Source organism: Pan paniscus, chromosome 9 (assembly GCF_029289425.2).
Source record: "Pan paniscus chromosome 9, NHGRI_mPanPan1-v2.0_pri, whole genome shotgun sequence".
In the NCBI taxonomy this organism is placed as follows: domain Eukaryota; kingdom Metazoa; phylum Chordata; class Mammalia; order Primates; family Hominidae; genus Pan; species Pan paniscus.
Genome location: NC_073258.2, coordinates 117,594,483 through 117,620,143, shown reverse-complemented (window position 1 = coordinate 117,620,143; position 25,661 = coordinate 117,594,483). Strand labels below are relative to the sequence as shown.

The window sequence follows — 25,661 nt, the reverse complement described above, 5'->3', positions numbered from 1 at the left end:
TCGTGCCACTGCACTCCAGCCTGGGTGACAGAGCAAGACTCTGTCTCAAAAAAAAAAAAAAAAGATTTAATGTGATAGTATAGAAATTTAAAATTAAAGCGATGTCAAAAAGAGTGAGGCTGACTTTTTAGGCAAGCCTTTGCAAGGTGGCAGAATATTAGTAAAAGTCCCCATTATATCAGAATCTGGTTGTCATTTATGAGTTCTGAAATATACCTTATCAGTTCTCTTAAAATCATAAGAGAGTGAGTATAATATTTGTATCAGTTTTCTTAGCATCAAAAAGTACAGTTTGCTAGTGGTAGGCATGGGTATTTCATCTAGTCTTTTTAAAATATCCTGATTTGAGTGGTCTTTGGCTCGTCTTTGAGGAGGCTATACACAGACCATCCTTAATTTACCATCTCAAGTATACAGGATCTTTTCCCAGCCAGTGATTTCTGAATCCTCAGAGATTCTCAGTGTTCCAAGAGATTCATGTCATACAAAGTGATAATGACTTTTCTATTTTTTAGAAGTTAATAAATGAAATAATTACTTAGGTCTTTCCGCCCTTCTTAAATGGAATAGTTTGAGAGCCTCTGAGTATAAATCGAGTCTACCTGCTGGCAGGGTGCTAATGAGCATGCTTATGACTTGGTCATTCCATTTATTGTTCAAGTAGTTGGTTATCATAATAGCTTTGACCAGGGTACAGTTTTTCATTGTATTTTATTAAGTTTACATCTACTATGGATCACTGGATTATATAAAGCATAAAGAACACTAATGTTGAAATTCAAATTGATGAGGATAAAAATGATAATTCTGTAATGCCTCAAGACAACCTTCACCAAATTCATGATTTGTCTTTGTTTGGCCATGGTTCTTACACAGCACATCAAATTGTGTATCTAGGGCCTCAAGAAACAAAGTTTAAAAATGTTACATTACATACATACACACAAAATATGTATATATCACATATATATACATTTTTAACACACATATCCATATCTGTATCTATCTGTATTATATCCAGTTTGATTTATTAGGAATAAAGACTATCTACATTCATAGTGTATTATTTGCAAAGAAGTGCTAATTAGTAATGACCCAATATTTGTTAATCCATTTCATTATTTAAAAGCAAGGCATGAAAATAATTCATTTAATCAAGTCTGGTTTTTAGGTTCAAACATGTAAGTGTTCCAAATCCTAGGTCATGAAAAGTATTCATCTGTTTTGTGTATTATAATCTCAGTATATTTGTGGCTTCCAGAGCCAGGTGCCGTGGTTCATGCTTGTAATCCCAGCACTTTGGGAGGCCAAGGCGGGAGGATCTCTGGATACCAGCCTGGGCAACATAATAAGACCCCATCTCTATCCCACCACCTGCCCCCCCGCCCCATCAAAAAGAAAAAATACACACACACACACACACACACACATATATGGCTTCCTACTAAACATGATATATCAATTTTAAATAAATACTTTTTCTTGAATAATTGAAATAAATAGTGTGGGTCACTTGTATGATGGGATAATATGAATTTGTCTTAAAATTCATAGTGAACTTTTAAATTAATTTTTAATGTACTAATGTAAAATAAAATGTCTTTTAGCTAAAGTCTCTTCTGTATCATAAATCATAGAAAAATGACAAAATTATTTTTAAAATTTCTTTCCTGGGAGGTTTTTAAGATAATACATTCCTTTGAAAGGAGTTTGTGAGTCAGAAAAGCTGGAAAATAAAAAGGTAACTGTACTGATTTCTTTACATTCTAATCCAAGTATACCATGGTTTTCTTGATCAGATTGAGTGAGTCTCTGAACTGTTGATAGAACCTTCTTCAGGAAAGCCCCATTTCTCTAGAATATACCAATTGCCCCTCTGGAACTTTTCCTTAAAACTCATCCAGTGGTTATAATTATATAGTTACATGTGTGCTTGTTTCATGTGTATCTCCCCCACTGGACTAATCTGCTACGTGAGGGCAGGGACCATGTCTGTCTTGTTCACCTTGTACTGAGAATACATTCGTGGTCCATCAAAAAATTGAGGAGGCAGGCCGGGCGTGGTGGCTCATGCTTGTAATCCCAGCACTTTGGGAGGCCCAGGTGGGCGGATCACCTGAGGTCAGGAGTTCGAGACCAGCCTGGCCAACATGGTGAAACCTTGTCTCTACTAAAAATACAAAAATCAGCCAGGTGTGGTGGCACATGCCTGTAGTCCCAGCTACTTGGGAGGCGGAAACAGGAGAATTGCTTGAACCCAGGAGGTGGAGGCTGCAGTGACCCAAGATGGTGGCATTGCACTCTAGCCTGGGTGACAGAGTGAGACTCCATCTCAAAAAAAAAAAAAAAAAATTGAGAAGGGGAGTACTTTATTCCCATTATCATATTTTCACATCACCTTTCAGTTGGGTTACTTTTCAGATGTCTGCTCTCATTTGAAGTTTTTTTGTTTGTTTGTTTCCTATTAGCTTTAATCTAAGATAGTATTTTGTTACCTACTCTTAATTTCTAGGTAACACCTTAGAGCTTCTTAAGTGACAATCCTATTTTCTTTTCTCTAAAAGTAGGCTTCTGCTTATCAGACCATATGTCTTAGTTTTTAATTTGGAAAAAGGTTTTTGTTTTGTTTTTTTGTTTGTGGTTTTTTGTTTATTTGTTTGTTTTTTTGAGACACAGTCTCACTGTGTCACCCAGGCTGGAGTGCAGTGGCCCGATCTCTGCCCACTGCCACCTCTGCCTCCTGGGTTCAAGTGATTCAAGAGAATTTAAGGGGACACTTATTCATCATGTTCTATAAAAGGCACACTAAAATTTTGTATACCATGCTCACCTATCATTATTAGAAACTTACCTGATTAAATGATTAGGCTTTTATTGTTCTTGTTGATATTCTTTAAAATCATGACGATGATATACTCATTAATGTTTTTAAGAATTCCAATGAGTACTGTTTGCATGTGTTGTAGAAAGTGTCTCATTATAATCCTTTCCTTTATACATCTAGTCAGTACTGAGTTTGATGCAAAGATCCTATATTGAGGAGGTGTTTGGGGATTTATATGAGAAGGGTTGGATGTTGCTATCTAAAATAAATAGAGTGGAGAAGATTGGTTTATTACCTCATTTAAAATAGCTGAGTTCAGCTATTGTACCTGCTAAGGTGTTTTGGGATAAAAATACATAAGTCACTCATTGGAAATGCCAATATAATGCTGATCCAAATCTCCCCCCAAATAAGATGATTACTTGATTTTTTTTTTTTTCCTTGAAGGAATTTTCTCTTGTGTATATATGCTAAGGCTGTGAGTCGGGAGTTTTTGGCATTACTTCTCTATTAGCTCCTAGTGAGGAAGTTCAGCCAGGGGTTGAAGTGATTACTAAATCCTGAGGACTTCCCAATATCTGTTTTTAAGAGTGAACTAATATTGTGACTTCTGAGAACTTTGAAACTCATCCTTTGTCACCACCACAATTCTGAGATCCACACACTTGACTTTTGTTTTGTTCAATTTCAAATAAAGCCCTTAGGTCATATGGTTTGGCCAGTGACATTATATAGGAAAAGCAGATTTAATTCCTTATTAGCGTCATGTTCCATTTTAATAGTCAGGAGAACATTCTAAATCCTATTTATATACTGTTCTTATACCAGTCTTGATCTTTGGTTCTTTGAGTCATTTCTAGCAGCAACATTTCTAATTATTAGAAATTTCTAATAATTGGAAATTAATCAAGGACCTAATTATTTCTGTCTTCATCTTTGGGTCTCTAATTGCAAATGCAGTATTGGGATTGTGAATCCTCAGAAGCTTTTAGCTTTGAAAACATGAAGGATCTTGTCACAGTGATTTTTGGTGAGGTTGTTCATTTAGGGTAAGTAAATATCTTCCCACTTCACTTTTTCCCCTCTGCTCCCTGCGTCCAAGCTGTTTACTTGTTTACAGCAAGGAAGTGAAGCACAAGTTACCCTTGGAAAGCAGGGTTGTCCGTCGCTCAAAGCTGTACTGTATTGCCTTAGGAGACACTGAGAACACTAGTACTGGCTGGAAAGTTGTGCCTAATCTGTTTACATCTGCTTTGGATTGTTCTTTGGTTAGCCAAAAAAGAAGTCAAGTTCATTGCTCTAAAGTGGTAGACCAAATAAGAAAATTGCCTGTTGCAGTTGCCCTGATTTATAAATTAATGCCACCCGTTTTGCTCTTTTCCCTTACCACATACACATATCCAGTTGATGATATACTTATTTTTAGGGATATCAGTTATCACTACCTTATATATCCCCAGGCTCCTGATCTCACCTCCAACAAAGAATTCCAAGTCTCAACCTCCAACAAAGAATTCCAAGTCTCAAAATTGATAGTAAGCTCTGGTATTTAAGCCTTCCTAGAAGACAGTCATATGGTTCAAATTAAAGTCTCCTGCTCTGTATTAAGAGAAAGGGATTTAAGTTGCCATTTCAGCCTGCGGACAAATGCTAACCAACTGGGGTGTTGGGGGTTGGAAAGCAACTTAACAAATTATATTGAGAGCCACTTGCGAGTGGAGAAATAAATGACCATGGCCACATGAAGAGACCAACTTCGCTCCACTCATATGGCTTCTGTTGTGTAGGTGTGCGTATCCATCTTAACCAGCTTCTTCTGTTTCTCCCTGTTCTTCCGTAACTCTTTAGAATATTCATCATTTGAATGATGAATCTGTAGGTCATACATCTTTCCCATTGCCAGTAAATAAGCAGTAAGGGATATCAAGTATTTTATCGGCATCAGTACCTGAGAATTACATAAAACTAAGTGCTCAGTGTTTTCGTTCTTATTGTTCAAGATGATGTCTTAAAGTCTTTATACTTAAAATAAAAATTTTAGTTATAGAATAATGTAAGCATACTATAGAAAATTTAAACAGCAACAAAACCGTTTTAAATATTCAAGCTGCAATCCCACCTCTGAAACCATTGTTAACATTTTGAATGCATTTTCTTTTGTCTTTTTACTATGCATGTTTTTCATACTTATAATCAGTGTATTTACAATTTTATATTTCCCATGTTGCTCCATATAGTCATCATTTTTTTTTTTTGAGACAGAGTCTGGCTCTGTCTTGCCCAGGCTGGAGTTCAGTGCCACCATCGCGGGTCACTGCAGCCTCCGCCTCCCGGGTTCAAGCAGTTCTCCTGTCTCAGCCTCCCAAGTAGCTGGGACTACAGGCATGTGCCACCACACCCAGCTAATTTTGTATTTTTAGTAGAGATGGTGTTTCACCGTGTTGACCAGGCTGGTCTCGAACTCCTGACCTCAGGTGATCCACCTGCCTCGGCCTCCCAAAGTGCTGGGATTACAGGCATGAGCCACTGCACCTGGCCTCCTCATTTTTAATGAGTGCACATCAAGTAGATGTACCATAATTTACCTGATCTACCCCATATTGTTTTTGTTTTGTTTTGTTTTGTTTTAAAAGACAGGGTTTCGCTCTGTCACTCAGGTTGGAGTGCAGTGGCATGATCATGGTTCACTGCACCTTGAACTCCTGGGCTCCAGGGATCCTCTGGCCTCAGCCTCCCAAGTAGCTGGAACTACAGGTGTGCGCCGCTTCACCAGGCCCCATATTGTTTTATGATCTCACCAATTCTTGGTATTAGCACGATCCTCACTTTTTCTTTGGCATTTATTACTGCATTCTAAAACTTCAAAGTGTGTTTACTTAACCTTTTGAACGTACAGGGAATCCTTTCTTTGCCTTAAGTTTCTGTGTTTTTTTGTTGTTGTTGTTGTTGTTCTTGTTTTTCACTTATATTGAAGTTGTCATTCTTCTGGATTTTTTTTTCCTTTATATTTCACCAGCATTTGGCCTGCTAGCACTCTTCATCTTGAGCCATGTAAACTAAACTTCAGCTTATGGTAGTCTAGTTTACTTTATGTCTTCTGGAATCCAGCTAGTGGTAATGATCCCAGGCCTTGTCCCTTTCTCTTTCCCAGGCTGACTTGAGCTGGAGCAGTACAGCACTCCAGTGTTCCTTAGAGCGATATGAGCTCTGGAATGGTAAAAGAAGATTGTTACCAAATACAGAGTGCCTGTGGTTTTGGGGAGATGATGAGGCTCTGTGTGTTTACTGGCTGCTTACCTTTGGGATTTGAATAACTTAAAGATTATAATCAGAAAAAAAAATAGATTCTTAAAAAAAATGAGGGGAGAGTTAAGATTATCTGAAAGATTACTAAAACTATGTCAACTTTCAGTTATACAGGTTTTTAAAAATATTATCTAGGTTTTTTTTTCTTTTCTGGCTATGTTTTTTTCATTTGATAGTTTACTTAAGTTGGATATATTGAAGGAAAAGAAGGAAAACCTAATTTTTTTTAGTGTTCTTCGTTAACAGCTCTTGTTAGAACTAAGGAAGCAAGTGATATTATAGACAAAAATGAATTTTTAAATTAACTATATGTAGTGTATACTAGCTTTGTCTCTTACTAATATGGGTTACTGAGAAATAGTTATTAGTGTGGGAGTAATACTAATATTTTCAATCATGTGACTAATAAGCATATCACTCACACCTAATTGCCATTTTAGCATTAATGATTATACCTATCACTAAAATATTTACTCTTCCTTTAAAATTATATTTAATGATAACTGGAAACTTCATCATTGTATATATTCTTCCTAGATTCCAGTTTTTCTTCATATATGAAAATTGCTATTTTCAACAAAAACTTCAGTTGAGATCTCTGTCTTACCAAGTAGTTCCCAGTTCCTACACTCTGAGTTCTGATACATTCATTTCCTATTTCAAACTGTATCGCTCTTTTCTTCCCTTTCTCCCACCCTCTCTGTTCTTAGTTAATCAGTGAGTTGTTTTAAGATATTTATTGAGTGCTTTCTCTTCCTGTCAGCACTGTGCTAGGCCCTAGGAAATCAGTGGTGAGAAAAACCTCTGCCCTCAAAAGCCCTAATGATTGTGGAGCTTAGATCCCAGAGCAGTGGTTCCAAGTGGCGAGAAATAGCAGTGGAGGAGGAAAAGGAGCTATTCTTGTCTCTTTTATATTTCATTTATTATGAAATATTATGTTTATACACAAATTTTCTTTAAGCATCTGTGTATACTTTAGTGAATCACTAGAAGCAAATACCTGTGTAGTAATTGGCACTCAGGTCAAAAAACTAGAAAACTTCATCAGCCAGGCTGTACACCTCATCACAACCATATCCTTCCCCCAAGAGAAAAAAAAATTTTTTTGTACTTTTGTGTTAATCACTTATGTGCTCTACTTTATAGGTGTTTTTTTTTCTTTTAGTAGTTTTGCCACTGATGTAATGCATTACTTAGGAGTTTTGCTCCAAGGGATGCCATTTATATTGAATATAATGTGTAGTGGGTCCATCCTTAAACAATATAGTTTTGCTTGTTTTGAATGATACATGAATAGAATCATATTGATTATATTATTTTTTGTCTGTTTCATCCAACAGTCTGTGAGATTTATCCATGTTGTTTGTATAGCTGCGATTTATTCATTTTTATTTCCATATAGTATTCCATGATATGAATATACCACAAGTTATTTTTCCATTATACCTATTAATAGCTATTTTAAAAGCAGAAGCCCCTATTGCTTTCAGTTTGGGGCGCTTACTAACAGCTGCAACGAACATTCCTAAACATTTATCCTGGTATACTCTTAAACATTAGTGTGTATTCTTAAACATTTAAGAGTGTAAACTGAGAAGTGAAATTGCTGGGTCATATGGTGTGTGTTTTTAGGTTTTATTTGGTAATGCTGAACTGTTTCCAGTAGGTGTGAGAGTTCCACTTGCTCCATGTCCTCTCCAGTGCTTGTTATTATCTACTTTAAAATTTTTGCCCATCTGGCAACTGTGTAATGATTATCTTGTTGTGGTTTTAATTTTTACTGTTTCTCTTTAATAATGAGATTGAGCTTCTTTTTGTGTCTCTTGGCCTTTTTTTGTCAATTGTCAATAGTCTTTTGCTCATTTTTCTACTGGATTCTCTATTGGTCTTATTGATTTATAGGAGTTTGTTTCTTTTTGATAGTCTGGATACAAGTCCTTTGTTTTTTTTTGTTTGTTTGTTTTTTGTTTTTTGATGATTGATTGGTTGGTTGGTTGTTGAGATAGGGTCTCACTCCATCACCCAGGCTGCAGTGCAGTGGCGTGATCACAGCTCACAGCAGTCTCGACTTCCCAGGCTCAGGCAATCCTCTTGCCTCAGCCTCCCGAGTAGCTGGGACCACAGGCATACACCACCATGCCTGGCTAATTTATATTTAGTTTTTGTGAAGACGAGGTCTCCCTGTATTTGCCCAGGCTGGTCTTAAACTACTGAGCTCAAGCAATCCTCCTGTCTTGGCCTCCCAGAATGCTGGGATTACAGGAGTAAGCCACCACGTCCAGCCGAGTCCTTAAGTTACAAATATCCTCCCTCACTTTGTGGTTTCTCACTTTCTGTTTAACGTGTGTATAAATTTTGGCATAATTCTAATGTAACCAAGTTTACCACTTTTCCCTTTATGATTAGCACTTTTTGTTTCTTGTTTGAGAAATTCTTCCATCCCCTGAGGCCGTAAAGATACCTGCTTTTTTTTTTTTTTTTTTTAAATAAAAGCGTGATAGTTTTACCTTTCACATTAGGGCTATAATCCACCTGGAATTAATTTGGGGATAGAGTGTGAGGATGGTAGCCTCTGTAATTTTTTTTCCATATGAATAACGAGTTGTTCCTGTGCCACTTTTTGAGAAATTTATCCTTTTCCCATTGATATACAGTGTCTACCATTCTTTTCTATGCATGTTTTTAAAAGAAACTTGACGCAGTATTCCTGAAGCATTATGTGTCTTTGGGAATTAACATAAGCAGAGCAAAGGGTGGCAGTCAATAATAAAATGAAAAACAGTAAACTGTAATAACTAGGGAATTTGCAAGTTTTTTGTTTTTTTGAGACAGTGTTTTGCTCTTGTCACCCAGGCTAGAGTGCAGGGTGCAATTTCGACTCTGGTGCAACCCCCGCCTCCTGGGTTCAAGCAGTTCTCCTGCCTCAGCCTCCCGAGTAGCTGGGATTTCAGGCACCTGCCACCACACCTGGCTAATTTTTTATTTTTAGTAGAGACGGGGTTTTGCCATGTTGGCCAGGCTGGTCTTAAACTCCTGACCTCAGGTGATCCGCCAGCCTTGGCCTCCCAAAGTTCTGGGATTACAGGTGTGAGCCACTGTGCCTGGCAAATTTTTAAATTTCAATAAAAATAATTATGGGATGTACGTGAACTTAAATATAAACACATACATGATGCTGAAAGCACAATGTGGGCCTGGATTTTGAGGGCACTGAGAACTGGCGTTATAGGCTGCATCTGGTTCATACTAATTTTTCTTTAACCTTTATACTTGGGAATGTTACTTTTGAACCTCACGTCTCAGGCATAAAACAAAAATAATGCTCATCTCAATGAGGTAATAAATACAAGGTGCTATAGCGCAGCACTCAACAGAGGGTCCTTTGAAAAACAACTGTTTAATACTGCAAAGTGCAGCACAAATAGGAAAACTGTTGCACTGGAGAGATGAGTCAAGGACAGTCCAGTTTCAAGTCTTTCTGGGATACATGGCTCCCTCCAGGGCTCTTGCCACTCACCTGCATGGCCACGACGTTCGTTTCTAAGTACTCTGAATGTATTTGTATATAACTTAGGATTAGTATCTGTTGGTTGTTATCAATCTTGGTAAGAAATGCCTAATCTTATTCACAGCTTGACATTGTAGATAACTCTGAATGGATCTGGATTATATTTGTAGTCCATTTCTGTGATGTAGCCTGTCTTTACAACAAATAAACAAAAATTCTGAGGGGAAAATGATACCATTTCTCATCGAGAATAATTATGTCATCATTTGTTTTCCCTCAGATCAAAGTTACATAACACTTGGATGAGATTACATGGATGCTGTAAGCCACCTTTTTCTGCTTTTCTCCTCTCTCGGCTTCCTTGTTACATTTTCCTGACTTTCTTCCTTTAGCCGCGCTTTCTCTCTCCTTTTTGCTGCATCCTCTTTCTGTTCTCGCACCTAGGGAATAGGAAGTACCTCTGGGTGTTTTCGAAGCCTTAATTCTCATCCTTCCCTTTTCTCTACTTTTTCTTTCAAAAATATTTTATCCTTTTATTACTATAATTCAGTTTCTCAGAATATCTTCACTTAAATTTCTGATCACCTTCTCAAACTCAGGACATAAAGAAAAAGTAATTTTTTTTCTTCCCAAACCAACTTCTGCTTTCCTTAAGTCTGTCATCTGCTCAGGGCCATATTCTCTACTTCTCCTTCTTTTTCATCCCATATATTCTGTTTGTTATCAAGTACTGTCCGCTCCTTTCAGAACATCTTTTGAATTGTTTTTTTCATTTTCAATATCTCATCTGATCACAGCCTTCAATATTCACCTCACACCTAACCTAATCTTGCTTTCTAGTTTATTTTACCACATCACCTGCCTGCTCCAGAAGTCCTAGCAACTCCTTATTGCCTGTAAGTGTGGCTCTCAAACCTCTTCAGAAAGAACTGTGTTTTACTGGTACCTTTATATTCACACCAAAAGCATAAGTGACAAAAGGAAATACAGATAAGTTGGACCTCATCAACATTTAAAACTTTTGTGCATCAAAGGACATCATCAAGATAATGAAAATCCACAGAATGGGAGAAAATATTTGCAAATCATATATCTAATAAGAGATTTGTATCCAGAATGTATAAAGAACACTCACAACTCAATAATAAAAAGATAACCAATTTTAAACTGCACAAAAGATTTGAATAGACATTTCTCCAAAGCAGATATACAAATGGCTGAAAAGCACATGAAAAGATGCTCAATATTATTAGCCATCAGGGAAATATAAATGAAAACCACTGTAAGATATCATTTCACATCCACTGGGACAGCTGAATTGACAATAATAAGTAATAATAATAAAGACAATAAGTGTTGGCAAAGATGTGGAGAAATTGGAATCCTTGTACCTTGCTGGTAGGGATATATAATGGTACGGCCACTTTGGATAGCAGTTTGGATACTTCCTAAAAAGTTAAGCAGAGTTACCATATGACCCAGCAGTTCCACTCCCAGGTATATATCCAAGAGAAATGAAACCATATGGCCACACAGAAACTCACATAAATGTTCATAGCAGCATTATTTGTAGTTGCTGCAAAGTGGAAACAACCTGAATGTTCAACAGATGATGAATGGATAAATAAAATGTGGAATGTCCATACCATGGATGTTATTCAGCAGTAAAATAGACTCAAGTGCTGACATAGGCAACAACATGGATGAACCTCCAAAATATTATGCTCAGTGAAAGGAGCCAGACACTAAAGCTTATATATTGTATGATTCCATTTATGTGAAATGTCCAAAATTGACAAGTCTCATAGAGACAGAAAGTAGAAAGCCTAGGGCTGGGCCATTGGTGAAAGACTTGAAGGGTGTTGGGGAGTAACTCCTAATTAGTACAGGGTTTCTTTTTGGGGTGATGAAAATGTTCTAAAATTTCTTCTTTGGTTTTTTCACTGCCTTTTCCTTACAAGGTGAAAAATGTTCTAAAACTGATTGTGGTAATCGTTGCACAACTCTGTGAATGTGCTAAAAGCCACTGAGCATTACACTTTAAATGGGTGAATTGTATGGGATATGAAATACAAGAAATATGTTATGGCCAGGTGCAGTGGCTCATGCCTGTAATCCCAGCGCTTCGGAAGGCCTAGGTGGGAGGATCATTTGAGCTCAGGAGTTCGAGACCAGCCTGGGCAACACAGCAAGACCCTGTCTCTATTTTATTCTATGTTTTAAAATTTAAAAATTAAAAAGAAAAAAGAATAACATTTTATAAGAAAATATTTTATGAGAGATTTATAAAAGAGACATTAAGAATATGAAGTAATATATTTCGTATTCCTTATCTCAATAATGCTGTAGGGAAAAAACAATTGAAATAAAAGCAGTAAATGAGTGGAGCATGGAGAGTGTGTCATGAGCCAAAGGTTATAATAAATTCATAATCAAGTTTTTTTGTATCTGAAGTCTAATAAAATTTTTAAATGTGGAGGAAAAAAAAAGGAAAGAAAAAATAGTAATGGTTCACAGGATGAAGTCCAAGGTCTTCATTCTGTCATTTGAAGCTGTATTTTATCTGGCGTGATGCTGCTGTGCACTCTTTATTTCTTGCCATATGCCCCTACAAACCCTTTATTGTACCCAGGGCAGTGTCTTGCTTGTCACTTGAACTTAGCGAGTTAATTCTAAGTGTTCTGCCCTTGCTCGTGCTCCCTCCTGACTGCCATTCAGAGCACCCTTTCCACCTTCCTTCATTGCCTCTCCAGATCCTGGTCATTCAACCAAGTTCTGCTTCCTTTGAGCCTTTCCCTAGAACTATGTTTTATGCCTTTGGTGTGTTAGAAGATCTAACACATTGCTATTCCCATTGGAAGAGTTCCATAAATACATGTTACATGAAGAGTGAAGGAAATGGAGGAACTTACTTAGAGACTTATAAAAGAGACATTAAGAATAGGAAGCTTTAGTAAATAATGAAAGATATTGTGAATTAGAGTAGCTCCAGAGCCAAAATAAGATGAAAAAGCCTATTAAATAGAAATGGTTTTCTAGGTTCAAGTTCAGATCAAACTTAAGCTCTAAAGCTTTTCTTGGCTTGGTGCAGTGGCTGTTGCTTGTAATCCCAGCACTTACGAAGGCCTAGTCAGGAGGATCGCTTGAGCCTAGGAGTTTGAGACCAGCCTGGACAACATAGCAAGACCCCCATCACTACAAAAAACATTTTTTTTAAATAGCTAGGCATGGTGGTGTTTGCCTGAAGTCCCAGCTACTTAGGAGGCTGAGGCAGGAAGATGGCTTGAGCCCAGGAGGTAAAGTCTTCAGTGAACTATGATTGTGCCACTGCACTCCCATCTGGGAAACAGAGCAAGACTCCATCTCCAAAAAAAAAAGTTTTTCTTTACCTTTTTCTTTGGCATTTCTGACTTAAGCCAGTGAGAATTCTTCCTCATTCTTTTTTACTCATTGCTTGAATTTGTGTTACGAGAATTTTTTTCCTCCAACTTGGATGATCTTTCAGTTTTTTCCAGTTGTCTATACATGTAGATAACTGAAAACAGCAAAGCTCTTAGTGATTCTGTTCCATGTCTATCTGTTCCCCACCTCCATTTCCTACCACACACCCCAGCATTCCCCTAGTACATCACTAAACTATCAACAGAACCTAAAATAGACTAGTTTGCTTTAACTGTATTTTTCTTTCCAGTCCTCTTAAAATGTGCAGCAAAATGTCCCCAAAGGCAAGCAGCTAAGAGAATGAAGAGGAGGTATTCTCCCATCCCAGTTAGTCCCAGAAGTATTGATTGGAAGGCACTGAATTTTCAAAATGACTTCCAGATTTAGTACATGGTAATAATTTGAGGCTTTCCCACATGGATAATTTAAATGTTCAGAAAATAAGTTATGTTATAGCTGAATGGGCAGCAAATTAGCCAGAATTTTAACTTACAAGATGCATAGCAATAGTGAAGATTAATGTGAAATACTAGTAAAGAGCCACTGGTAGGGAAGAGAAGACAGCGATATGCTTTCAATGAAACCGTCAATTTATAATAATATGTATATTGGAGAGTGGATCAGATCCTGTTAGGTTTGGTACGTTAAAGAAAGAATTAGGATACCGCAGGCTCAGTAATTAAAGGAATCTGCCCATAATTGGGGGGTAAAAGGTGTCTTGTAGGCAGGGAATAGCAAGATTTTGCTTGAATGTACACCTTAGAGTTGGGAGTAACAATACTTGGAATGATTATAGAAGACCTCTCGACAGGTTTCTGAGACTAGAGGATTTTGTTTGGTGCATAATAGGAGATGAGAGCAAGCCAGTAGTATTTGGTTGTTGTTGAATCTTACAGAAATCTTGCATTTGGTTATTGGGTCTAGCTGTTGAAGCCAGCTGTTTGGATGTAACATAGTGGAAGCAGGTGCCTCTGCAGATGTGGCTCTCTCTAGTTGTCTGGCTGTAATATATCATTCATTCTCATACACTCATTTCTCATATAAAATCCTTATAACTATTAGCAGTCTAAGCCTGCAGACATTGCTGAAGCTGGTTCCCTTTGATATTGTTTTCTTTGTAACAGTTTCCTGTTTGGTAGATAAAATAACAAGCTCACACTATTAGGTTTGTGCCTTCACCTCCCTGGCAAAGTAACATGCTAGAAAGGTTACTAAACATTAGTGGTTCAAAATGAGAAATCTGTACATTTTATCTGCTTATAGGCAAATTTAAACTCAACTGGTTTAAATACATTGCTTAGCCTGTTGCATGCTCCATTGAAAACACAAACAAAAAACTCCATGATTCTTCTAGCCATGATTCTTCTAGAGTTTGTTATCCAGTCATTCCAGTGCCAGAATCCATCAGGCAGAACAGAATCATTCGCATTTCTCCTCTGCACTGGAGAGAAGAGGAAGGCTGATCATGGAAAAGGACCTGGTGAAGGTTTTTTGCAAATCTAAGGATTTTTTTTCTGTCTTTTATTTTTGCAAACCTAAGGATCTTCCTTCTGGATAATTCCCAGAGACGTCAACTTTGCTGAATCTCAGTTGTTGGGATTTTTAGCAACCTGTTCCCACTCTCCTAAGAAAAAAATCTTAATAGTGACCAGTGTGTGCAGACTTTAATTTGTAAGTGAAAGTTAAGGTGTTTCAAAAGTTGCAGGTTAGTTGGTAGAGCGTTAAATGCAGTTTTGTTCATAGTCAACATTAAGTGCCCACTGTGTTAAACACTGTTAGATACTGTGAAAGAGAGAAGAATAAGGTAAGGAACTAGAGAGAGAGGGTAGATCTTTACAAGAGAGGATGTTTTTCAGGAGCTAGAAGAATACATTATTTATGTATTCAAATAATAAAGGGAAAGAAAGTACAGACAGAGTAGATAGGGGACATTTCTTGTAGGGGATCCAGGAGGACTTCACAGAAGAAGTATTATTTATTTCCATTAATGAATGAGAGTATTCATCTTCTCACAGAAGAAGCTATAATGATTCTATTTGTGGTCCTGACTGCCACACCCCTTATGATCATTAAGTTAATTTTAGAACCTTGGGAGGGACAGCTAGGAGGCAGAGGCTCTCGTTGCTGGCCAGCTGCCATTGTCAGTTTGAGAAGTCTCCAGTAGTCAGGAGGTGACAAGAGGATTGGCCCAGTTATTTTATTGCAGTTTAATTTCGTGACCCTTTCTTGAGTCTCTGCTATGTATTAGAACCACTGTGTAGAGACTAGGATAAATAAAACGGTATCTCCTCCATTTACTAATTAATGGAGGGTATAAACACACAATACAATTAAGTATAATATAAGGCAGAGGCTGGGTGCAGTGGCTTAACGCCTGTAATCCCAGCACTTTGGGAGGCCGAGGTGGGCTGATCACCTGATGTCGGGAGTTCGAGACCAGCCTGACCAACATGGAGAAACCCCGTCTCTACTAAAAATACAAAAATTAGCCAGGCATGGTGATGCATGCCTGTAATCCCAGCTACTTGGGAGGCTTAGGCAGGAGAATCTCTTGAACCTGGGAGGTGGAGGTTGCAGTGAGCCAAGATTGCACCACTGCACTCCAGCCTGGGCAACAAGAGTGAAACTCTGTCTCAAAAAATAAATAAATAAATAATGTATATGTATATGTATATGACAGAACAGTAATGGGATGTAGAGGCGTAAACAAAAGGCTGTGGAAGCACGGAGGAGGAAGCCATTGACATGGTGTTTTCTGGTGGAAATCAGTTAAGCCTTCATACAGGAAGTAATATTTGACTGGGCCTTGAAAATGAGTGATACTTTAAAGATGGAAAAGAAAGGAAAAGGCATGGTACAGAGAGGAAATAGCACATGGAAGGCATGTAAACACAGGATGTGAATAGTCTAGTGATGCTAGCATGGCCAGGGATAAATTGGAAACATAGGATGGAGCTGGGTTGTGAAGGGCCTTAAATGACAATGCTGAGATGAAGACTCTTCTGTAAGTAGAAGGGAGCCAGCCCACGTTTTTTGAGCGAGGAGGTAACAGGATCTGGTTTGTGTAACTTTGTGCTATGAATGGATAGCTTAGGGGAAAATGAAATAGGAAGTAAGCAATAGCATCAGTCAAGCTAGGGATGATAAGAGTATGAACTGCAGTGGCAGAAATGGAAATAGAAAAGAGGAGGTGGAGTCAAGACACATGGAGTTGAAGCAGTAAGAGTTTTATTACCAGGTTGAAATGGGAAACGAGGGAGAAAGGACTTGAAGATGACTCCAGTGTTTCTAGTAACACAGGTGGTGATGTCACTAATGAGGGTAGAAGCACTGAAAGCGCAGGTATGACTTTGGAAAATGGTGGGTTTGAGGTGTTTCTTCCCAAGCAAGTATTGGGGATTCATGCCAGGAACTTAAGAGTGGTACCAGGGCCAGACATATAAATTTGGGGTATTTATATCAAATGCTGGTAGAAGTAGCGAGATTAAAAGAGTTAGCCCTGAGAAAACATAGAGCAAGGAGAGGCAGTTAAAATCAGCAGAGCCTGCTGAAAAACACCTTCTGTAGAAGGTAGAAAGAAGGAAAGCAAATAGCAAAAGGAGAGTTGTCAACAAGAGTAAAACTGGAAAAGAGAGGGATGGGTTTCAGAGAATAGGTGGGTGCTTAACATTTTCAGATGCTGTGATTTCAGGGAGCATGGTGTCCCTGGGGCATGAGGGATTTCTAGCCTGTCACATGGGTACACATACATAAATAAAAGCATTTCTACACCAGAGACTCAATCCTTTGGCCAGCCATCCTTGCTCATTGTCTTAGTGTAGCTCCCGAAGACTCATCCCTGCTACCTCCCATCTGCTGCGTCTTGTAGCAGTAGGAGAGGGAGAGAAGAAGGGAGGAAAATTGAAGCACAAGGAGAGTTAAAATTAAAATGTAAGCATTCTTGCTTCAGTTTGTAAATAAGTTGCATATTTTTCCTTTTGAATAAACTACTTAATTATAATAATGTCACTTTGTCTAATTTTTAAATGGTCATAGATGTGTTTGTCATAAGAAGTAAATATAACATAAAAATTCTGGGTCCAAGCCAAAAGAACAAAGCTGGAGGCATCACACTACCTGACTTCGAACTATACTACAAGGCTACAGTAACCAAAACAGCATGGTACTGGTACCAAAACAGAGATATAGATCAATGGAACAGAACAGAGCCCTCAGAAATAACGCTGCATATCTACAACTATCTGATCTTTGACAAACCTGAGAAAAACAAGCAATGGGGAAAGGATTCCCTATTTAATAAATGGTGCTGGGAAAACTGGCTAGCCATATGTAGAAAGCTGAAACTGGATCCCTTCCTTACACCTTACACAAAAATCAATTCAAGATGGATTAAAGACCTAAACATTAGACCGAAAACCATAAAAACCCTAGAAGAAAACCTAGGCATTACCATTCAGGACATAGGCATGGGCAAGGACTTCATGTCTAAAACACCAAAAGCAATGGCAACAAAAGCCAAAATTGACAAGTGGGATCTAATTAAACTAAAGAGCTTCTGCACAGCAAAAGAAACTACCATCAGAGTGAACAGGCAACCTACAAAATGGGAGAAAATTTTCGCAACCTACTCATCTGACAAAGGGCTAATATCCAGAATCTACAATCAACTCAAACAAATTTACAATAAAAAAAAACACCATCAAAAAGTGGGCAAAGGACATGAACAGACACTTCTCAAAAGAAGACATTTATGCAGCCAAAAAACACATGAAAAAATGCTCACCATCACTGGCCATCAGAGAAATGCAAATCAAAACCACAATGAGATACCATCTCACACCAGTTAGAATGGCAATCATTACAAAGTCAGGAAACAACAGGTGCTGGAGAGGATGTGGAGAAATAGGAACACTTTTACACTGTTGGTGGGACTGTAAACTAGTTCAACCATTGTGGAAGTCAGTGTGGCGATTCCTCAGGGATCTAGAACTAGAAATACCATTTGACCCAGCCATCCCATTACTGGGTATATACCCAAAGGACTATAAATCATGTTGCTATAAAGACACATGCGCATGTATGTTTATTGCGGCACTATTCACAATAGCAAAGACTTGGAACCAACCCAAATGTCCAACAATGATAGACTGGATTAAGAAAATGTGGCACATATACACCATGGAATACTATGCAGCCATAGAAAATGATGAGTTCATGTCCTTTGTAGGGACATGGATGAAATTGGAAATCATCATTCTCAGTAAACTATCGCAAGAGCAAAAAACCAAACACTGCATATTTTCACTCATAGGTGGGAATTGAACAATGAGAACACATGGACACAGGAAGGGGAACATCACACTCTGGGGACTGTTGTGGGGTGGGGGGACGGGGGAGGGATAGCATTGGGAGATATACCTAATGCTAGATGACGAGTTAGTGGGTGCAGCGCACCAGCATGGCACATGTATACATATGTAACTAACCTGCACATTGTGCACATGTACCCTAAAACTTAAAGTATAATAAAAAAAAAAATTCTGGGTCCAGCTGAGTAGGCTTACATGTGTTTCCTGATTCTAATGTGGTCTTAACATCATCCAGTTTCATTTGCATTCTTTTTTTTTTTTTGGAGACGGAGTCTTGCTCTGTCGCCCAGGCTGGAGTGCAGTGGCGCCATCTTGGCTGGCTCCCTGTAATCTCTGCCTCTCAGGTTCAAGCAATTCCCCTGCCTCAGCCTCCCGAGTACCTGGGACTACAGGCGCACACCACCACGCCCGGCTAATTTTTTGTATGTTGGTAGAGAGGAGGTTTCACCATGTTGGTCAGAATGATCTCCTGACCTCGTGATCCGCCCACCTCGGCCTCACAAAGTGATGGGATTACAGGCATGAGCCACTGCCCCCAGGCCCATTTGCATTCTTAAAGGAACAAGTACCACTCGCTTTATTCTGCCTAGGTTTATGAAGGGAGCAGTACTATTTTTGCTGACATAAACTGATCATGTTTATCTTTATATTTCAGCTCATCTATATCTCTGTTTCACTATTATTGTTTTAAGTGTCTGGCTATGTGGTTTCTAAATGTTCTCTTTTTGCATTTAATATTCAGACAATGATTTGGAATCTTTAGTGACTAGAGACTAGTGTTTGCTCAGTTATAATAAAAGGTTACAATAATATGAATTATGTCCATTTGCCTTTCTAGATTTTGGTTTCAGTAACCTCTTCACTCCTGGGCAGCTGCTGAAGACCTGGTGTGGCAGCCCTCCCTATGCTGCACCTGAACTCTTTGAAGGAAAAGAATATGATGGGCCCAAAGTGGACATCTGGGTAAGTAACTGCCTTCTCTTATACCCCACAGCATTAGCTACCCTTGGTTGATGACAGCTATTCGCATCCTGAAGGATACATAATGATGCAACATGAATTGAGATCCTGGTCACCTGTTCTTTCAAGTCCCAATTCCTGTGCAAAGCCTTTTTTTTTTTTTTTTTTTTTGAAACAGAGTCTCACTCTGTCGCCCAGGCTGGAGAGCAGCAGGATGATCTTGGCGCACTGCAACCTCCACCTCCCAGGTTCAAGTGATTCTCCTGCCTCAGCCTCCCAAGTAGTTGGGATTACAGGCACAAGCCACCACACTTGGCTAATTTTTTGTATTTTTAATAGAGACAGGGTTTCACCATGTTGGCCAGGCTGGTCTCAAACTCCTGACCTCAGGTGATCCTCCCGCCTTGGCCTCCCCAAATGCTGGGATTATAGGCATGAGCCACTGCACCCGGCCTACTCGTGCAAAATCTTTCCTCCAATACTTACCTTGTGGACTGAGCCACAGATTTCAAATTTCCCCTTTGCATTTGCAAAAGAACCCCAAGGGCCAGCTTGGATGGGGGCCGTTGCCAAGAAGAGAGATTATTTCTACTGTGGCCACTTACCTTATCCCCAGAGAATGAGTACTGAGAAAAATTCAGGATGTTACCCTGAATTAATGCCTAGAAGCAAAGAAGATTGTTAACTGTTCTAAGATAGAAGAAAAAGTTTGTTCCATAATCGTATGCATGACTCACCATCATCTGCATACACACACTACAGTAGTCTTTTTTGTTTCCCCTGATGTGATTAATTGTACATCCTCTCTGTTTGGGATGCAGAGCCTTGGAGTTGTCCTCTACGTGCTTGTGTGCGGTGCCCTGCCGTTTGATGGAAGCACACTGCAGAATCTGCGGGCCCGCGTGCTGAGTGGAAAGTTCCGCATCCCATTTTTTATGTCCACAGGTAAGGGAGTCGCTAGCACACAGCTATGAATGGGTTCATGAAAGTTAGACCCACTCAGTTATCCCAGGAATTTAGTGATGGAGTATAAATGGCCCACTTACAACCTTTTTTAACTCCAGCTTGCTGACCTGATGCCTCCAGGAGGCAACGTTCTGTAGAAACAGTATATAGGTTTTGGCATCAGAGAGCCCTACTTGGGTTTGAATCTGGGCCCTAAGTCTGTCTCAGCTTTAGTGTCCTCATCTATAAATTGGCTGAGAGTTTTGTGAGGGCCGCTATTACTGTAAGGATTAAATGAGATAATGTATGTGAAGACTCAGTAGGCCCATGGCATAGCAGTAATGCAATAAATGCTTTTGTTTCACTTCTGTCTTCCTACCCTTTTTCAGGATATTTCCACTCATTGGGTTCTCATTGCAATGTGGTTTTAAATGCCAAGGATAAAGTAGGCTTTGCATCTTAGTCTTGCTACTGCTTCATTTCCTATTTCTGTGCTCTTTGTCCTCCAGAATCAAATTTAAAAAATTTTATTTAACGAGTGGGCAGTAAGGTAGGCAGGTCTTGGAAAAATTTAACACCGAAAATAGATACAAGATACTCAGAATTAACAGTATTTTATCACCATTTATTTGCACATAAGAAGGGAACATTTTAGAGACAACGCAAAAAGTCATATAGTTTTGCTTAATCATCTGTTTTCATTTTAAGGAAGAACATATGTCCACTGGGTTGACAACAAAGTAGAAGCCCACGGTAATTGCATTTTAGAACAAAGAGGTGAACCTTGGAGTAGATTTAACTTGTCTCCTTTGAACTGATAACTTCATAGTGTAGAAGATAGTGCTAAATGCTGTGGGAAAAATAAAATAGAGAAGGAGTTAGGATAGTGGTTGGTAAGTTACATGAAAACCCCTTCATGGAGAAAGTGACCTTTCAGCAAAGCCTGAAAGAAGGTGAGGGTGAATGCTGTGCAGTCCGGGGAAGAGCACCCCCTGGCTGTTGAGGGGTCAGCGCAGAGGCCGCGGGGATGGAGCATGGCTGCATGGGAAGGAACGGGAAGGAGGCCTGCGTGCCTGGAAGGAAGGAGCGGTGAGAGATGAGGAAGAGAGATGAGGTCAGAGAGGTAAGAGGGAGCTTAATTTTAGGGCCTAGTTAATGTAAAGACTTTAGATTTTACTCTGACTGAAGTATACAGGATTGGAGGGTTTTGACAGGAGTGATGTAATCTGAGTTTTATTTTTTCCAAATTTTATGATGAAAAATTTCAAACATACAAAAAAATTGAAAAATTTTGCAGTGACTTTTGTTTAAAAAAGATCACTTTGGCTGCTATGTTGCCGGTAGGCTAAAAGGTACAAAGGCTGAAGGAGGGACACCAGTTAGGAGGAGACTTTTTTTTTTTTTTTTTTTTTTGAGACGGAGTTTCGCTGTGTCTCCCAGGTTGGAGTGCAGTGGCGCGATCTCGGCTCACTGCAAGCTCCGCCTCCCGGGTTCACGCCATTCTCCTGCCTCAGCCTCCCAAGTAGCTGGGACTACAGGCGCCCGCCAACACGCCCGGCTAATTTTTTGTAATTTTAGTAGAAACGGGGTTTCACCGTGTTAGCCAAGATGGTCTCGATCTCCTGACCTCGTGATCCGCCCGTCTCGGCCTCCCAAAGTGCTAGGATTACAGGCGTGAGCCACCGCGCCCGGCCTTTTACAATAGTCCAGATAAGAGATGTTGGTGGCTGGTTCCAGTCTGGGGTGTCGAGATGGAGATGGTAAGAAGTGATAAGATTCAAGAGATGCTACCTACCATGTGTGGCAGGCACTGTTCAAAGCACTTCACAAACATTAACTCACTTCATTATTTTAACAACCCTATGAGATACACAAGATTATTGTCTCCATTTTACTGGTGATAAAACTGAAGCCAGGAGAGATTAGGCAATTTTCCCAAGATAACACTGCTACCAAGTGGCTGAAGTAGAATTTGAACCCAGGTAGTTTGGCTCCAATAACATTTAGTGTTGGATTTGATATGAAAGAAAGACTCCAGAGTTTCTATCCTGAGCAAATGGAAGGATGGATTTACTGCCAACTGAGATGGGGATGACTGGGGAAGAATACTTACATTTTGGAGAGATGTTTTAGACATGTCATGTTTGCGGTGCACATTAGACATCAGAGTTAAGATATGAATTGGCAGTCGCATTTAGGAGAGAATTCTGGGTTGGGGATGTATGTTTGGAATCCCCAGTGTATAGATAATAGTTAAAGCCATGAGGTGAGCTCACTTTTTAGGCAGTGGTTACAGAGAAGAGAAGAGGTCCACGGATTAAACTCTGGAACATACCGATATTTAGAGAACAAGCAGGTGAAGAGGTATCATAAGAGTTGCTGGTGAGGTAAGCCAGAGGGCCTGCTGTCCTAGGAGACAAGTGAAGAGACTGTTCCCAGGAGGAGGGAGGAGGGAGTGAGGAGCTGTGGGGAGTGAATGCTGCTGCCAAGTCAGGTAAGAGGACTGAGAACTGAATGTTGCATTTAGAAATGTGGAGATCATTAATGATTTTGTTTCTTTTTTATCCCCCCACACCCTCGCCTTCCTAGATCATTAATGATTCTGAAGTACACTTTTGGCAGAGGAACAGGAGCAAAAGCTTAATCATGTGGTTGCAACAAAAAAGGAACAGAAGTAAAATAGACAAAGGAAGTAGACACGCTCTTTCCAGTTTACTATAAAAGGAAGCAGAGAAGTGGTCCAGTATTGCTCTGGCCAGGGTCACCAGTGATCTCGTTATTGATCAACTGCATATCCTTAGTCTTTTTCTTAATCACTGCCCAGCAGTGATTAACACTTCACCCTTCCCCTCCCTCCCTCTCTCCTTTCCTCCCTTCCTCCCTTCCTCCCTTTTTTGGGACTGGGTCTTGCTCTGTTGCTCAGGTTGGAATGCAGTGGTGTGATCGTGGCTCACTGCAGCTGGACCTCCCAGGCTCAAGTGATCCTCCCTTAGCCTCCCAAGTAGCTGGAGCTGCAGGCACACACCACTATGCCTGACTAATTTTTTTTTTTGGTAGAGATGGGGTTTTGCCATGTTGTCCAGGCTGATCTCAAACTCCTGAGTTCAGGCGATCTGCCTGCCTTGGCCTCCCAAAGTGCTGGGACTGTTGGTGTGAGCTACTGTGCCCTGTCTCTTTAGAGTTATATGTTAGAGCAGCTTTAGATTCACAGCAGTATTGAGTGGAAGGTACACAGTTTGCATGTACCCTCTGTGCTGTTCTACCTCCCTCCCCTGCTGACCCCTGTCATAATCAATGTGCCCCACCAGAGTGGTATGTTTGTTACAATCAATGAACATGCATTGACACATTATCACCCAAAGTCCATAGCTTACATTTGGGTTTTCTCTCAGTGTTACACATTCTGTGGGTTTTGGTAAATGTATAGTGACATGTATTCACCACTATAATACATATAAAATTGTTTCATTGCCCCCAAAATCCTCTGTGCTCTGCCTGTTTATCCATTTCTCCCTAACCCCCTGCAACTACTGATCCTTTCACTGTCTCCACAAGTTTTTCCTTTTCCAGAATGTCATATGGGTAGAAACATACAGCATGCAGCCTTTTCAGATTGGTGTTTTTCAAATAGTAATATGCAATAAGGTTCCTCCATGTTTCTTCATGGCTTGAGAGCCTGTTTCTTTTTAGCACTGAATAATATTTCCTTGCCTGGATGTACCACCCTTTATCCTTTCACCTACGGATGACTTGGTTGCTTCCAAATTTTGACAATTATGAATAAAGCTACTGTAACATCTTTGTGCAGGTTTTTGTGTGGACATAAATTTTTAATTCATTTGGTTAAACACTAAGGAGCACAATTCCTGGATCATATGGTAAGAGCATGGATAGTTTTGTAGGAAACTGCCAAACTGTCTTCCAACGTGGCTATGCTATTTTGCATTCCTGCCAGCAATGAGTGAGAGCTTCTGCTGCGCCACATCCTTGTCAGCATTTGGTGGTGTCAGCATTTTGGATTTTGGCCACTCTAATAGATATATAGTGATATTTCATTGTTGTTTTAATTTTTAATTCTCTAATGATGTATGAGGATGAGCATCTTTTCTTATGCTTATTTGCCATCTATATATCTTTGTTGAGGTGTCTCTTCAGGTCTATTGGTCGTTTTTAACTTCAGGTTGTTTTATTTTCTTATTGTTGAGTCACTTATTACATTTTAAAACACTTTTTCTCATTGCTTCTGAGACGCCATATTCTCCAGTTTTCCTCCTGTCCTCTGGAAGCACCTTCTCCATCTTCTCTACCAGACTTATTTTTCTCTGCTCATCCTTTAGATCTTTTCATCTTTACAACATCTTTCTGGAGCCATGTTATTTACTGCCGTAGCTTCACTGATCACTGTGGTGATCAGTCCTCAGTTAACTTTTTGTCCCAGACCTCTCGATCTAGGGCGACATATCCAAGTATTTGCTAACCATTATCTTCACTTTCATGTATTGAAGTCAGATCAATGGAGACAGATTCAGAAATGAACTTGACTTCCCCCTCCCTAGATTTGCTCTATTCTGTATTTGCTGCCTTAGTGAATAGCATCACCATCTGACCAAGGCCAGCACAAGCCTTGATGTTTCCTCTCTCACCAGTGCCACAGCTGATCAGTTACCAAATCCTGTCAATTCAACCCTCCATTCATGTAGCCACTTCTAAGACCATACTATCATCTTCCCTTGCCTCAATTAAACAATAGCCAATTATATGGATTCCTGGCTCCAGTCTTGTCCCCCTCTAATCTATTGTCAACTTTGCTACATGACTAATCTTTCCAGAACACAAACATAAATAAAACATACCACACACACACATACACGTACATTTTCTCTCTCTTTCTCTCTCTCTTACTTAAACATACAAATCTGATTATATCATTTTCTAGCCTGAAACTTTTCAGTGGTTTACCATTGCCTCTAAGGTAAAGTTTACTCCATAAGGTGGCAAAGCATTGGCTTACAAACATTTTTGGCTATGATAAGAAAAAAGTACATTTTATACTGTGACCCAGAACACACATATATAGATACAAATGAACAAAAGCTTTGTTTGCTTGATTTAGAGATGGGGTCTCGCTATTTTGTCCAGACTGAACTCGAACTCCTGGGTTCAAGTGACCCTCCTGCCTCAGTCTCCCAAGTAGCTGAGACTAGAGGCGTATACCACCATGACTGAAAACAAAAGACTTTTTTTTGAGACGGAGTCTCGCTCTGTCACCCAGGCGGAGTGCAGTGATGTGATCATAGCTTCCTGCAAT

General features: G+C 39.4%; 1 protein-coding gene across 8 annotated transcripts in view; it reads left to right on the top strand.

The window, feature by feature from the left end:
- Window positions 1-25,661, top strand: part of SIK3 (SIK family kinase 3) — a 251,912-nt gene that overhangs the window by 178,381 nt on the left and 47,870 nt on the right. For all 8 annotated transcript variants that reach the window (XM_063608271.1, XM_034933783.3, XM_034933781.3 and 5 more), the window contains exons 5-6: window positions 19,287-19,411; window positions 20,230-20,353. In XM_063608271.1, the coding sequence (XP_063464341.1) occupies window positions 19,287-19,411; window positions 20,230-20,353 (249 nt within the window). The remainder of the gene's footprint in view (window positions 1-19,286; window positions 19,412-20,229; window positions 20,354-25,661) is intronic.